Genomic DNA, 13,675 nt, shown 5'->3' with positions numbered 1-13,675 from the left:
TTAGCTTTGATTCGTAAGAGAGTGATGATTTCTAATCTCTCAGATATAAGGCCAATAAACTAGTTGATTAGCCTGTAGAAGATTATTGCTAAGGTGTTGGCAGAGAGACTATAGGTAGTTTTGTATTTTCTCATTTCTAGTACTCAATCTGCTTCATTCAGGATCATTAAATTACAGACAGTGTTTTGTTGGCTCAAGAATGCATTCACTTTAGAGTTATTAGTAAGAAGCCGGGTATCCTCTTTTAGTTGGATGTAGAAAAGGCATATGATCGGGTTGACTGAGGGGCCTTTTTAGAAATTTTGTGAGGTATTGGTTTTGGTGAGAGATGAAGATCTTGGATTTTTGGGTGCCTCTCCTCAGCACATTTCTCAGTCTTATTTAAAGGCAGTCTAGTGGGTTTCTATAATGCCTCTAGAGGGTTACGACAAGGGGAACCTTTGTCTCCTTTCCTCTATACAATCTATGCTGAATGTTTTAGTTTATTGCTAAATAGGTTGGAGAATGAATTTTAATAGATTTCAGGTTGCTAATTATGATATTCAAATATCTCAATCTTCAATATACTGATGATACCCTTATTTTCTGTGAGGCAGAGTCATTATAAGTTTCAAATATTGCAAGGTTTTTGGATATTTGTGAAGCCACTTTGGGCTTGAAAGTAAATTTTCATAAATCTTCCATGGTTGGGATTAGCTGTGATGGAGGGGTGATAGAGGAGTTCGCATCTATTATGGGCTGTAAGGTTGGATCCTTTCCTATTACTTATTTGGGTCTTCACATCTCTGATTCAAGGCTATCGATTACAGTTTGGGATATAGTGCTTGAAAGAGTTCAAATTAAATTGGATTTGTGGAAGTATAAGTATCTCTCTTTTGGTGGAATGGTTACTTTGTTAAAATCGTGTTTATTAAATCTCACAGTTTACCAAATGTCTCTGATTAATATGTCTGCTTCGGTTGCTCGAAAATTAGAAAAAATGATACGGGATTTTCTTTGGGGCTCTAATTCAGATGGGAGGACGTTTCACTTGCTTAGATGGGATAGGGTGTGTACGTCTAAGAAAGAAGGTGGTTTGGAATTAAAGAGGAAATGTTTTTAATCAAGCACTTTTATACAAGTGGTGGTGGAGAAATTTAAAGCTAAAAAATCATCTTTGGTTCAAAGTTCTCTTGGCTGAGTATGGGATTGATATATTCCAAATGTGGTTGGGTAATGGGCATGGAAGAGAGGTCTCACAGGTGTGGAAGGCTATATATAGATGCAAGCCGATTGTTTCAGGGTATTCAAGGTGGAACATTAGGTGTGGCAGTCAAGTATTTTTATGGCATCATAAATGGGTAGGGGAATTTCCTTTGAAAGTTGCTTTTCCTGATCTTTTTGGATTGGCAACCCAGCCTAACTTGACTATTCGTGATGCTATAGAGAGGAGAGGTACGCAATATTCTTGGAATATCTCCCTCTCTTATGGCCATCTAAGTAACCACTTTCTTTCCCAATGTTGTGCTTTAATAGAAATTTTGGAAACTATTTATGTTGCTGGTGATGCAAAGGATGAAATTATTTGGGAGATTGCGAGTGATAGGATGTTTTCAGTTAAGTCCTGTCATAACTTACTGTTCCATGATATGCTAAGATGGTCTTATTCCATAGTGGCGTCTATTTGGAAATGGTCGATACCCCATAAGGTACAATGTTTTATTTGGCTTGCTTTTTTAAACAGGAGTTTAACCATCGATAATTTGATTAAAAGGGGGAAAATTTTGCTCAATGTATATTTGTTATGTAAAGAAGATGGGGAATCAAGGACACATACGTTGATTCATTGTCCTTTTATAGCACGTGTTTGGTATTGACTGTTTTCCACTCTTGGGGTACATCTGGTACTCCCTCAAACGGCGGAAGGGATTGTTTCTCAGCTATTTGTTGGCCATTTGCCAGCTATTGGTAAGGTTATATGGACGATATCTAAAGGGGTGATCCTGTAGGACATATGGAAGGAGAGGAATAGAAGAACCTTTGATGGGAACTCTTTATCCTTTGAGAAGATTTTAACCAAAATTAAGCATTCTATTTGGTTGTGGTTGTCTGTGACTAAAGAAGGATGTGGGATTTCAATAGTTGATGTCATGACAAATCTTAACAATCTCTTTCTCATTGGGAATACACATATTAGACCAAAGTGTTTTTGGGTGGCACCTGCAGTTGCTGGAATTGGTAGTGTTGCGCACGATCCCTCGGGTTCTATTGTCTTCTCTTTTGCTAGTCCGAGTGGGATAAAAACAGCTAATTTTGCTGAATTGAGGGCTCTTTTGTGTGGAGTGAAAACTATGATTGATAAAAATATAATAACTAATATGTGGATTGAGGGGGACTCTTTGAATGTGATTAAGTGGTACAATAACGAATAGAAGGTTACGTGGGAGCTTCGGTCATTGTGGTTGCAAATTATGGATCTGGTTGAATCTATTTTTGTTTCTTTCATTCATGTGTACTGGGAAGCAAATTCCATTGCTGATTCTTTGGCCAAGGGAGGTGCTTGGTTGCTTTCTCTCTCGATTTCTTCTGATGTAAACTCTTTTATTTAGTCATTGATAAAACTTTCAAATATTTGTCAAAAAAAAAAAAACAAAATATATTACAAGATGTATTATTTTCAAAACTTGAAATCTATTTTTTTTTTTGAAGCCCATAAATCGAGATTTTAAATTTGGATGTGGAGATTATTAATTTGAGTATAATTGGGCATCAAAACAACTTTTTCTAATAAAATTTTTGAGGCAAGTTTGATGGTTTAGAGCGTAGGCACCAAATAAACTTTGCCCTTTAAAAAAGTTTCTCTCTCTTCAGCAGAATATTCTTTCTATGGTGACCAACGATAATCTTACAGAGGACATATAAAACCAGAGCCCTGCAATCCTGGAACGACACCAATCGATTCCACGGGTTCCTCGTTGGAGTGAGAAACATTAATTTCTACAGAATTTTTAGAGAGAGAGACAGGGGGAGATGTGGGTTTTGAGCGCAGTGGGTTTGGGGACAATGGTGAGCAGATGCTTATCTTCCCCTCTAGCTTCAGAAGATGTGAGTTTTGGATCGTTTTGGTGGTTTAGTTACGCAGGGATCTCAGGTTTCCTTGTTCTCTTCGCCGGAATCATGTCTGGTTTAACCCTAGGTCTTATGTCTCTTGGCCTTGTTGAGCTTGAAATTCTTCAGAGGAGTGGAACATCTGCAGAGAAGAAACAGGCTGGTTTGTGAATTTCTGGACCCTATTCCATGGTTTTCATTGTTGGGCTCTTTTTATCTTTGTTTTTGTAAGCTTTAATCTGTTAATGGTATGAGGTTCCAAGCTCAATTTTATTGATTTGTTTGTTGGGTTTTCACTTTATTGGGTTTTGATCGGTCAATGGATTAAAATTCATTGTTTTGGTTGGGTTTTCTTTGTCTATTGAAATTTAGCTTGTTTATGGATCCAGGCAGGTGATTTTTTTGTCGAGCTTCTGCCTATTGGTAATGGATTTGATAGGATTTCTACAAAATTCCAGCTCTTCTTGTCTTGAATTCTGATCTGATGAGAGATCAATTCCCATTGTTCTTTTCCCCTTTTATTTTTTACAATAATTAAGAGAATTATGTAAGCAATTGTTGTGGTGAATATAGAGAAGAAAATGTTGGGCTTTCCTTGTTTGTGTCATAAATCTTCCCTTGAATTGTTACAGAAATTAATTGTATTGATCTGTATCATGGATTTTGCATTCAAACAAAGTGGTTCTGGGAATGATTCGGGAAACAGGAAGAAAAGGCTAGTTGGAATCAAAGTGATTCAGGGAAAAGGAAAGATGAGGCAATTAGAGGGCTGTAAAATATAAAAAGCAGCATGGTTGTTCATAACTAATGATAACCTAGTGCTGCAAAATCAAGGCATGGAGAAAATTAGGGAAACACACGTTACTGTGTTGACAAAAGTATGATAAAATGTTGAAAGGGGTGGGAGAAGCATGAGAAATAGAGGAAAACATGGTTGAACTATGTCACCCATGAAATCGACAAGTAAGATATGTCTTGTTCTTCAAACGCATTTTTTAAGATATGGATTCCACATTCAGGTTCTCCTGCAATCATGGTTTCGTGGGGCATCTGAGATTGAAGCAGGATCGATGAAATTTGGTATATTGATTGGGGATTAAAGATTATAGGCATAGGCGTGAGTATAGAAAAGCTTGTTCCTTTGTTGAACAGATTGCTACTCATTGTTGTAGACTTGTAGCCATGAAATCTGGAATATGGAGTGGGTTCCCTATCATCTTTTCAATTGATATTGCCTGCATAAGATATTTCTTCTAGGATACATTTAAATTACCCATACGAGTCACCGAACTTTCTCTAATTATTTACTCGAAACCAACAAGGAATAAATCAAGAAGAAGAGGTCTAGGATTCAACACCTTTGCTAACAAGGACTCACACCAAGAAGCATAAGTCCGCCTCCATGTGCTACATTTTAGTAATTTATCAAACATAATATATCAGAGTCATGGAAATGGAAATGTTTCCAATTTCTAAAGTACTAAATGTAATCTACAAGACACTGGTCTTAATGTTGTGATTTAGTGTTGTTTGGAATATTTTCAGGACTTGTTTCTAATTTCTGAACAACTAAATGTAACCTATAAGACTTTGGTCTTATGTTGTGACTTAGTGTTGCTTGGGATGTTTTCAGGACTTGAATATCTCCTCCTTTTGACGTGTTCTTGTTGCTTATGTTGTTGTTGCATTGTTTTTTTGCAGCTGACATCCTTCCAGTTGTGCAAAAGCAACACCAACTTCTCGTGACTTTACTTTTGTGTAATGCAGCTGCCATGGAGGTAAGGATTTTTCTAATAGAGATGCAAATGGAGACATAAAATAGAGGCACATGGGAAACTGTGACTCTATAATGGAGTTCTGTTGTTTGTTCCCTTTTTCTATGTCTTAATCTTGGGCAACACGGCATTGGGAATTTGGTCCAGAACGGTGTAAATGATTGGCTTCCGAGAATTCTAACAAGCGATGCAACTGACGTTATGGCATTTGATGTTTATTTCTATTGTGGTCTTGAGCATATAATGCACAATGAGGTTTTGGTTAGATGGTACTTTCATCTGAGTTTTGATATTACTTAAACCATTACAACTTACATCAATGGAATTTACTAATTGCAGTTTGGTGATTATTTGCTATTTGCAGGCCCTTCCAATTTATCTGGATAAAATTTTTCATCCGTTTGTGGCAGTCATATTGTCCGTTACCTTCGTTCTATTCTTTGGAGAGGTCAATTCTTTATTCTTTTGATAAGCATACTTGTAAAAAGAGAAAGAAATGACATATAAAAAAATAAAATTAATTTTTTCCATCACTATAATGCATTCGGTTGTTTATGATGCCCTTTCATATTGTAAAGCATAGGTTCTGAAAATTTGATTTGTGTTTTTCTGTTTCCTTTCTCAGGTTATTCCTCAAGCTATATGTTCAAGATATGGGCTTGCTGTGGGTGCGAATTTTGTATGGCTTGTGCGTATTTTAATGATAATCTGTTATCCCATTTCTTATCCCATTGGGAAGGTGATTTCTCTACTCTTTTAATTGAATTGTAATGTACTCACACTCAAGCTTAATGCAATGTTAAGCTTACCCTGTCTAGAGTGAAGAAGATGGTCGTGCTTATGTATTTTAAGTTCATGTTTCCTATTGGCTCTGTTGGTTGGCGACAAACAAACTGTTAGATTAGGGTTTATGAAACAATCTTTATCCCATCGATGAACTTCAGTGGATAATGTGTTTCCTAAAAAAATTGAATGGATAATAGTCAGTCATTTAGCCTATCATCTCCATTTTGTCAGCATAGGGTTTTAGGTGGGGCATTCCGTTTGTCACCTTAATTTAAATTATTGTTTTGTTCTGAATGAAATACTTAACTAATATGATAATTCTTGTTGATTTTTTAGATTCTAGATTGGGTGCTTGGACATAATGATTCAGCATTGTTCAGACGGGCTCAACTAAAAGCCCTTGTATCTATCCACAGTCAAGAGGTAGGTTTACTTCACTACCATTCTGATGATAACTGTCAAGGGCATGATACATATGTCATGATGGATGCTTGAAATGCAATCATGATTCCTCATAATTGGAATCTTCCTGACTTTTAGGCTGGCAAAGGAGGAGAACTCACTCATGACGAGACAACAATTATTAGTGGGGCACTTGATTTAACTGAAAAGGTAAGAATCGTAATGAAACATCGATAACTCAAACTTTTCGTACTTCTGTTCATATTTGTTGTCTGCAACTTTTCAGGCTCATTAAATTTTAATCAGCCATGGGTTTTATGTTTTAGAAGAGCTTAAAGTTGATAAAGTCTCATTTAACACCAACCACCCCCCCCCTCCAAAAAAAAAAAACAACAAAAAGGGAAGAAGGTTGATAAAGCCAAAAGCTGATAAATCAGGCCATGTTGTTCTTTACATGTGCATTATATGCAATAATTTTTTTTTCCTTTAAATCATTAACTTTTCCTTTTATTGACCTTGCAAGTGTGTATATTGTTCTTGACAAAAACATGAGCATTTGTACATTAGACACTACAAAATTCAAAATCTTGTACAGATGGAGAGGACTTTGATTCTCCTTTGGCAAGTGAGTTGGCTTCCACATTGGTTTATTTGCTGGAGTAGGTGAATGATATTCACCAAACTTGGTCCTGTAACCGAATTTTATTGAACACCTGAATGAGATTGCCATAGGTAGTCTCCAGGGCCTGTAGCCTACTGTGCTGCATTACTTGAATTCCTTTCCACCATCAGAATTGTTGGCAAAACAGTAAATATGTAAAGACCTTGAACCTTTGTGCAAGCCTCTGCTTCACTGACACTGCTGTCAGGAAGTGGGCCTGAATACGTGAGGATGCATCTTCCATTGTAGACTCTTACTAGACCTCTCACCACCTCTGCCAGACCCAGATTGCCCATTGAGCTTCTATCAAAGTTCTGTTTGAATGTGCCATCTGGGGGGGAAGTCCATTTGGTCAGTCTGTTTCTCCTGGGAACTAAAGTTAGTTTTGGATGTGTCTTGAAAGTGGGATCGAAAGTCCGTAGTACTGAAACCACAAAGCTCCTTGCACGTTCTCACCCACAAGATGGCTTTCACTGTTAGTTTGCCCTTGAGGGAGCGCAATTCTGAATGAAGATCTCATAAGGCTCTGCTGTTCTGCTCCAATCAAAGATGCCAGATGATGGCTGTCATTGTTATCCTCAGGAGCACGTCGAGTTTTGGGAGTGGTGGGGCACATGATTTGGTTAAGGGGCAATCAACTGATTCCGCAACTACCCACTGGAAGTGGAAGCCAAACAATCGAACACACATGACCAAATATCTAAAGTAAATGGGGATCAGAGAAAAAAAAGGTGATGTACCATTTCCTCTATTCGCTTGCAGCAGAGGCATACATGGGGCATTGGTAACCTTCTTTCTGTCTCTGAATTGGTTGTGGTGTGCATTTTGTTCAAGACCAGTGGCTATATAAATCCCTTGATAGAGCAAAATCGCGGAACATTTGGGATAAGACTTGGATGATGATGATGAGTAGTAGCCATGCAAATGCTTGAGAATTGTGTTGGGCTAGAATTGACGAAATCGAAGAGACGATGGTGTTGTCCACCCTATTGCCAAAGATCAGTCTATAGATAAATTTGACGGAGTGCTTGCCTGAGGATTGGGTTCTGAGATGGCAGTGTCCATTTTTTTGGGGCTGTACTAGATCTGGTGGAGCTTGTGTTGCGAAATGGTAGAGGCATCAATATCTGAGTCTCTGAGTTTTAGCTTAATCAACCATTTTATGAGTGAGCCCTCGCCTGATACCAAGTCTACGACAGTGGCGTCAAAATTTGACATGTACAGGTGGTTACCGAACCATTTATCTGTCCAGAACCAATTGGACTTACCATCCCCCGTGAGCATGCTGTTGTATCTTGTAAAAGACGAGCTGCAGGGATCAATGCTCCTGCACTTACCAGATACCTTACTTGGCCTCTTACTTTTTTAGGAGCCAGCCAGCCCAATATGCTTCATATTTCTTTAGAAGCACCTCCCTCTCTAGGTAGCACATCTCTACCACCATTAGGTGAGTAATTCTTTGTTCATTTGTTGTCATTTACTGATTGCCAAACTACCAACTCCTTTCAGTAAGCACACTTTATCCTACCTTACCAAATGGAATCTGTTTTGAACCTGTTCATAAGGCCGTCAAGGCAATTTGCTACGGAGACTGGGACTTTGAAGATTGAAGACTGGGAAATTAGCCAGTGTCGATTTGATGAGTGCTTCTGCCTCCCATAGAAAGGATCTTCGCCATCAAATGCTCTAGTTTCTTTAAAACTTGTCCTCCACTGCCCATAAAGACGTTGCTGGCCTGCCAATGTTTCAGGGAGACCTAGGAATTGCATGGGCACGCTATTCACCTTGCAACCCACGAACCCTGGTCAGGTGTTTCACTTCACCTCTTCTTAGGGGCAGGAAAACCTTGAATCATCAGTGAATCATCAGGAAAACCTTGAATCATAGGATCCTGCATTGTTGCCTTGACAACCAACCTTTGGCATTGACCGCTTCAATCATTTTGGTAAATGATTCCACAACAATGGAGAAGAGGAAGCGGACAGTGGGTCCCATTCTTGACACCTCTAGTTGCCTGGAAGAATCCTTTAGCACAACTGTTGGCGAGGAAGGAAAAGTGGGTCAATGAGAGACAACCATGGAAGTCTCCTCTATGGCCAAAGCCCATAATCTCCATTCTTTTCTGTAGGTATGACGGACCAGCGCCACCTATTTTGGGCCTTGCCTATATTTAATTTATGTATAATTGCAGGAGTGTTATTTTTGTCCCTCGAGTGTATGCATTCGTGGGTGAAAAGGACGACATCCAAGACCTGCCAGACATTGACATAAGGAGATTGGGGCAGTGGCACCATGTCGCAGCGTCGCCTAACTGAACTAAGCCTTATGGCCAAAACCTTGGCTAGGACTTGTACAGGCTTCCCAGGAGACTAATCGGACGGATGTCGTCAAAGGACTCCATTCGAGGGACTCCATTCCTTATTTTTTGGGGACCAGAGCTATGAAGGAGGTATGTATAGCTTTATTGATTCTGCCCACATGGTAGACTTCTTGTAACATAAGGAGTCCATCCTTCAACATGTGCCAAAAAAAGCTGGAAGTATGCAAAGTGGAAACCATCTGGGTCTGGAGCTTTTTCCTTTCCCTGTCCGAACACTGCTTCTTTTATCCCTTCAATGTCAAAGGGCTTTTGCACCATCGCGAGTTGTCCTGGGATGGTTGGCAAAGGGAAAAATGTCTATCGTAATTGCTAGCCTTGCCTCTACTTGGAAGGCCTTCTTGAAGTGCTGAATGATGGCCTTTTTGATTGATTCAATGCTTTGGTCCTGCCACGTGGATTTGATCCCATGAATATTGTTGGATCATATCGTCGACCATGTGACAATTTCGTATTATGATCACCTTCTTTCAACTACTTGACTCTAGACCTTTGGCACCAATTTTACCTGTAGTTCGAGGCAAAATCCTGGAGAGCAGCCTTCTGTTTGACCTTTTTGCTATCCTCCTTTAAGGTAAGGGATTTGTCGCTCTGCTATGTCCAGGCTCTTGAACTTGGGCAGTGACATTCGACATTTTGTCTGGATCTTCCCAAACGTGTCCTTCATTTAATCCTTTTCTTTGAGTACCTGCAATTTTTTACTTGGCCTATATCCATGCCACCCCTTCCTCCAGGATTGAGGACCACCAGTTCTCCACTAGGGCAGGCATGCTCTTCTCCTCGAGCCACATATGTTGCAAAAGGAAGGGACTGTATGTAATAATTTTTGTGAATCTTTTATGTCTTGCTTAGTTGCCTTCATAACCCCTGTGTTTATGTCTTGAAGACCCTCATATTATTATATAATGTGTTGGAATTCATGTACTATTTAATTTTTGCATAGATGAAAAGCATCTATTAAGTACTAAATAGTAAACCTGCATTAGGATTCTTAGTGAAAGAGAAAACTGTTATATACAACAACTTGGAGTTTCGACAATCATAGGGACTGTAGCCAATTTAAAATAAACTTCATATTGACTCTACTAGTTTAAGAAATTCCCTATTATATTGTCGGCTATTCAGTTGTTTTTTTATGAGGAAGAAGAATTAGAGGAAGAAGCATTACAATGTCTTACGAACTGTTCTATTGTTAAATGCAGACTGCTGAAGAGGCAATGACACCCATTGAGTCCACTTTTTCATTAGATGTCAACTCGAAGCTGGACTGGTAGGTTGATATCTGTATTCTAATATGTTGCTTTGTTGTGTTGTACTCTTGTTCATCCATTATTTGACTTAAATTTCTATGTATCTTTTTCACTGAAATTCAATGGAAGCATTTCTTTCAAAACAAAACAGTGATCAAACAGAACATCAGTATGGTTTCTTTCTTTTTGTCACATAACTTAAGATCAAATCCTGATTGAGCAGCCACTTTCAGGTTGAACTGGAAACCCAAGTCAGTGGGGCCATAGCTTTAAGTCTGCCAATTTTTGTTAAATCCGCCATCCCTGGTTTGATTACTTATGAGAATTACAAAGCAGAAAAAAATTATTGGAGTTAAAATGAATTGGTTAGGCTAAAAGTAAATCAGCTTGCACCATTTGGTAAAAGCTGTACTGGAGGAACTGGCTGATCCATGCAGTTCTGGCTTCTTTGGTCCATGAAAATTCAGATCCAAGAATTCAGTTTGGCTGTTCAGAAATGTCAGACTAAAAAGGACTAAACTGGTTAATTAACTGAGTGGTCTATACCCTAGACCAAAACTCCCATTACTGTGGCTCTAAATTTAGAAAAAGTCTTATATTTTTTATGATTTTCAGGGAAGCGATGGGAAAAATACTTGCTCGTGGTCACAGCAGAGTTCCTGTGTATTCTGGAAATCCAAAAAATATCATTGGGCTTCTCCTGGTAGGATATACTTGTATCTTCTTTCCATATGATAGTAATTGCCATTTTATGGTCGTATATTTTCTTGACGTAAGGTCCACATTCCATTCTTATATATTTAGTTATTTTAATTCTCAGCTTCGCTTTGTGGTTTCAGGTGAAAAGTCTACTAACAGTTCGTGCTGAAACGGAAACTCCTGTCAGTGCTGTTTCTATTAGGAGAATTCCAAGGTTCTCTTATTATACTTGTCTTTTTGCATAATTTCATTATTATTGCTTTTTATATATATATATATATATATACATTGTCAACTAAAGTTAGAGAACCAGTCCTACCAGCTGGTTTACTCTGAATGGCTGGTTCTAATCCAGTTGGTGCTAGTTTACTCTGAATGGCTGGTTCCAATCCAGCTGGCTGCTTTTTCTGAATACAAATGAGAAGGTATAACATAATCCAAATAGAGTTCAATCTTATAACTTCCTGGTCGGTTACCTGTAAATGCAATTTAACTCCATTTCTAGTTTGGAGATTAAGATTAACTGATATGATTTTGATGTATCAAATTGTCTTTTTTAGGGTAAGTTGATTGTACACCATTTGTTCTTCTTTAAATAGAAACATACACGTAGGATTCCATTCCTGACCCTACTCACCCATCCATTCCTTCACCCAAACCACACCCCCACAACACTGCCCCACACACACCCCCACCCTCACCCCCCACGCCCACTCAGTGCACTCCCCAGAAAGATCTTGACTCATACGAGCACTTTTTCTGTAACATTGCCTTGTTCATTCTTCTCAAATCCTTACTGAATATCTGATCTGAAACAGGGTTCCAGCCGATATGCCTCTATATGACATATTGAATGAATTTCAGAAAGGAAGCAGTCACATGGCAGCTGTGGTGAAGACCAAAGGGAAGACCAAAAGCTCTACAACTGTTGGTGATGGAGAAAAACCAGAAGAAAGCAGAGTTGGTTTGGGGGGTTCTGACTTGACTTCTCCGTTGCTGCCTAAACAGGATGATGTCATTGTTATTGATATGGAGAAGGGGCCAAATGGTCAGGTCCGCTCAAGTAAGCCATCCTTTATTCAACCGAATGATGGACCAATCTTTGGGGACAACCGAATGGCTGAGGACATTGAAGATGGGGAAGTTGTTGGTATCATAACGCTTGAGGATGTTTTTGAAGAACTCCTACAGGTATATGTTATATATAGCTATTAAATCCAAAGTTGAGTCTGGCGCTTTCATGTGTACAAGTTTTCTTCTTTGTGCATTTTATACTTGTTTACCAGCTGACATATGCTTTTGCAGGAAGAGATTGTAGATGAGACAGATGAATATGTTGATGTACACAAAAGGTATCACTGGGAAAATGACCTGATTTTCTTAGTATAACTAGCATTGCATTGTAATTTGTCTGATGCCTCTGATTTATACACCTAGTGTACTCGATATTGCAGTTTTTCTAACTTTTTAGTAGTACATGCCTTGGGAGTACAGTGCCTAAAGGCATTTCCTAGAGTATTAAGCTGCAGGTAGTGCTTTTCTGATATTGCTTATGCTATATGAGTTGACTATTATCTACCTAGTGGCATATGGTTTATTGTGAAGTGATTCGATTTTCATGTTCTTTTGGAGCGATACCTATATTTGCTTTAACAAAAAAAAAAAGAGTAGATTATATTTCGAGTGCTCTATATTAATATGAGAGATTCTTCCAAAAGGACGAGTCATTTAGAAAAGAAACGGAAGCTTTATTTAGATAGCATCATAAGTTATTGTGTTGACGTGTTATTCAGGATCCGTGTAGCTGCTGCAGCTGCTGCATCATCGGTAGCAAGAGCGCCATCAATTCGTAGGCTAATTGGTCAAAAAGCCGGGGTATGTGCTTCTGTTTTCATAGGATACCATTGTGTTCTTCCCGAGAGAGAGAATAGAGGGAATATGGATGAGATATCGATTGTGTGCACATATTGTTCTTCAGGGAGGCCAAGGCCATAATAGGCAAGGGGCGCAGCAGCCTAACAGTACTTCGAAGAAGGGGGTGGAGGACGATTCGAGTTTGGATAGGTCACATGGGAACCTCGTCGAGCCACTTCTTGGAGCAAAGAGATAATGAATAAGTGGAGTTAACAAGAACAGCTTTTAATGATCCAAAAAAAGAGGAGCTTTCAATCAAAAAGCCATTTCAAATAGGAGACCAAGTTTATGGCTCTATTCACCGCACCCTCCAACGCCAGGTCTTTGAGTTCTTTGTAAATTTTGTTCATTTTTTCATTTGAGGAGCTATTTATCTTACGATAAGACATTGAATCCAACTGGATAGCTGCAGGTGGAAGACATGACTTCAAAAGTATGATTTTTGTTGAGTAGCCTATTTATTGATTCATATGATCTTATAGTGTGGGTTTCATAATATATTAAGCCATGTATTAAGTTGTTACCCCCTTTTTTTTCCCCCACTCCTGATATTGAGTGGGTAGATCCAATTTGAGTTGCTTCTGCCAACTTCTGATGGCATAGTTTTATTTATGTTGAAGCAAATGATGTGGTTGTAGTAGATTTTCATCTCTCTGTCTCTCATGTTAATCTTGACGTAGTGATGTGGTTGCAGTAGACTGTTCTCTCTCACTCTCGTGCCAAT

At 38.7% G+C, this 13,675-nt stretch overlaps 1 protein-coding gene across 2 annotated transcripts; it reads left to right on the top strand.

Moving 5' to 3' along the window:
• Window positions 1–2,434: 2,434 nt before the first annotated feature.
• LOC18440583 (DUF21 domain-containing protein At4g14240) lies at window positions 2,435–13,591 on the top strand. Of its 2 annotated transcripts, none has more exons than XR_016043502.1 (13): window positions 2,435–3,250; window positions 4,789–4,865; window positions 5,227–5,310; window positions 5,488–5,601; window positions 5,985–6,071; window positions 6,189–6,260; window positions 10,291–10,358; window positions 10,954–11,041; window positions 11,178–11,251; window positions 11,902–12,228; window positions 12,343–12,389; window positions 12,831–12,912; window positions 13,016–13,591. XR_016043502.1 is itself a non-coding variant. In XM_006850721.4 (13 exons), the coding sequence occupies exons 1-13, from the start codon at window positions 3,010–3,012 to the stop codon at window positions 13,145–13,147; spliced, it is 1,539 nt and encodes a 512-aa protein (XP_006850784.1). In that variant the 5' UTR covers window positions 2,435–3,009; the 3' UTR covers window positions 13,148–13,591. The 2 variants fall into 2 exon arrangements, 1 of the variants encoding a protein (XP_006850784.1); XM_006850721.4 differs by having other exon boundaries at window positions 11,856–12,228.
• The last annotated feature ends 84 nt before the right edge of the window (window positions 13,592–13,675 follow it).

The sequence above is a fragment of the Amborella trichopoda genome, chromosome 1 (genome assembly GCF_054954075.1).
Source record: "Amborella trichopoda isolate Santa Cruz 75 chromosome 1, AtrichopodaSantaCruz75HAP2 v2.0, whole genome shotgun sequence".
Lineage (NCBI taxonomy): Eukaryota > Viridiplantae > Streptophyta > Magnoliopsida > Amborellales > Amborellaceae > Amborella > Amborella trichopoda.
This window is presented reverse-complemented; position numbering and strand designations above follow the sequence as displayed.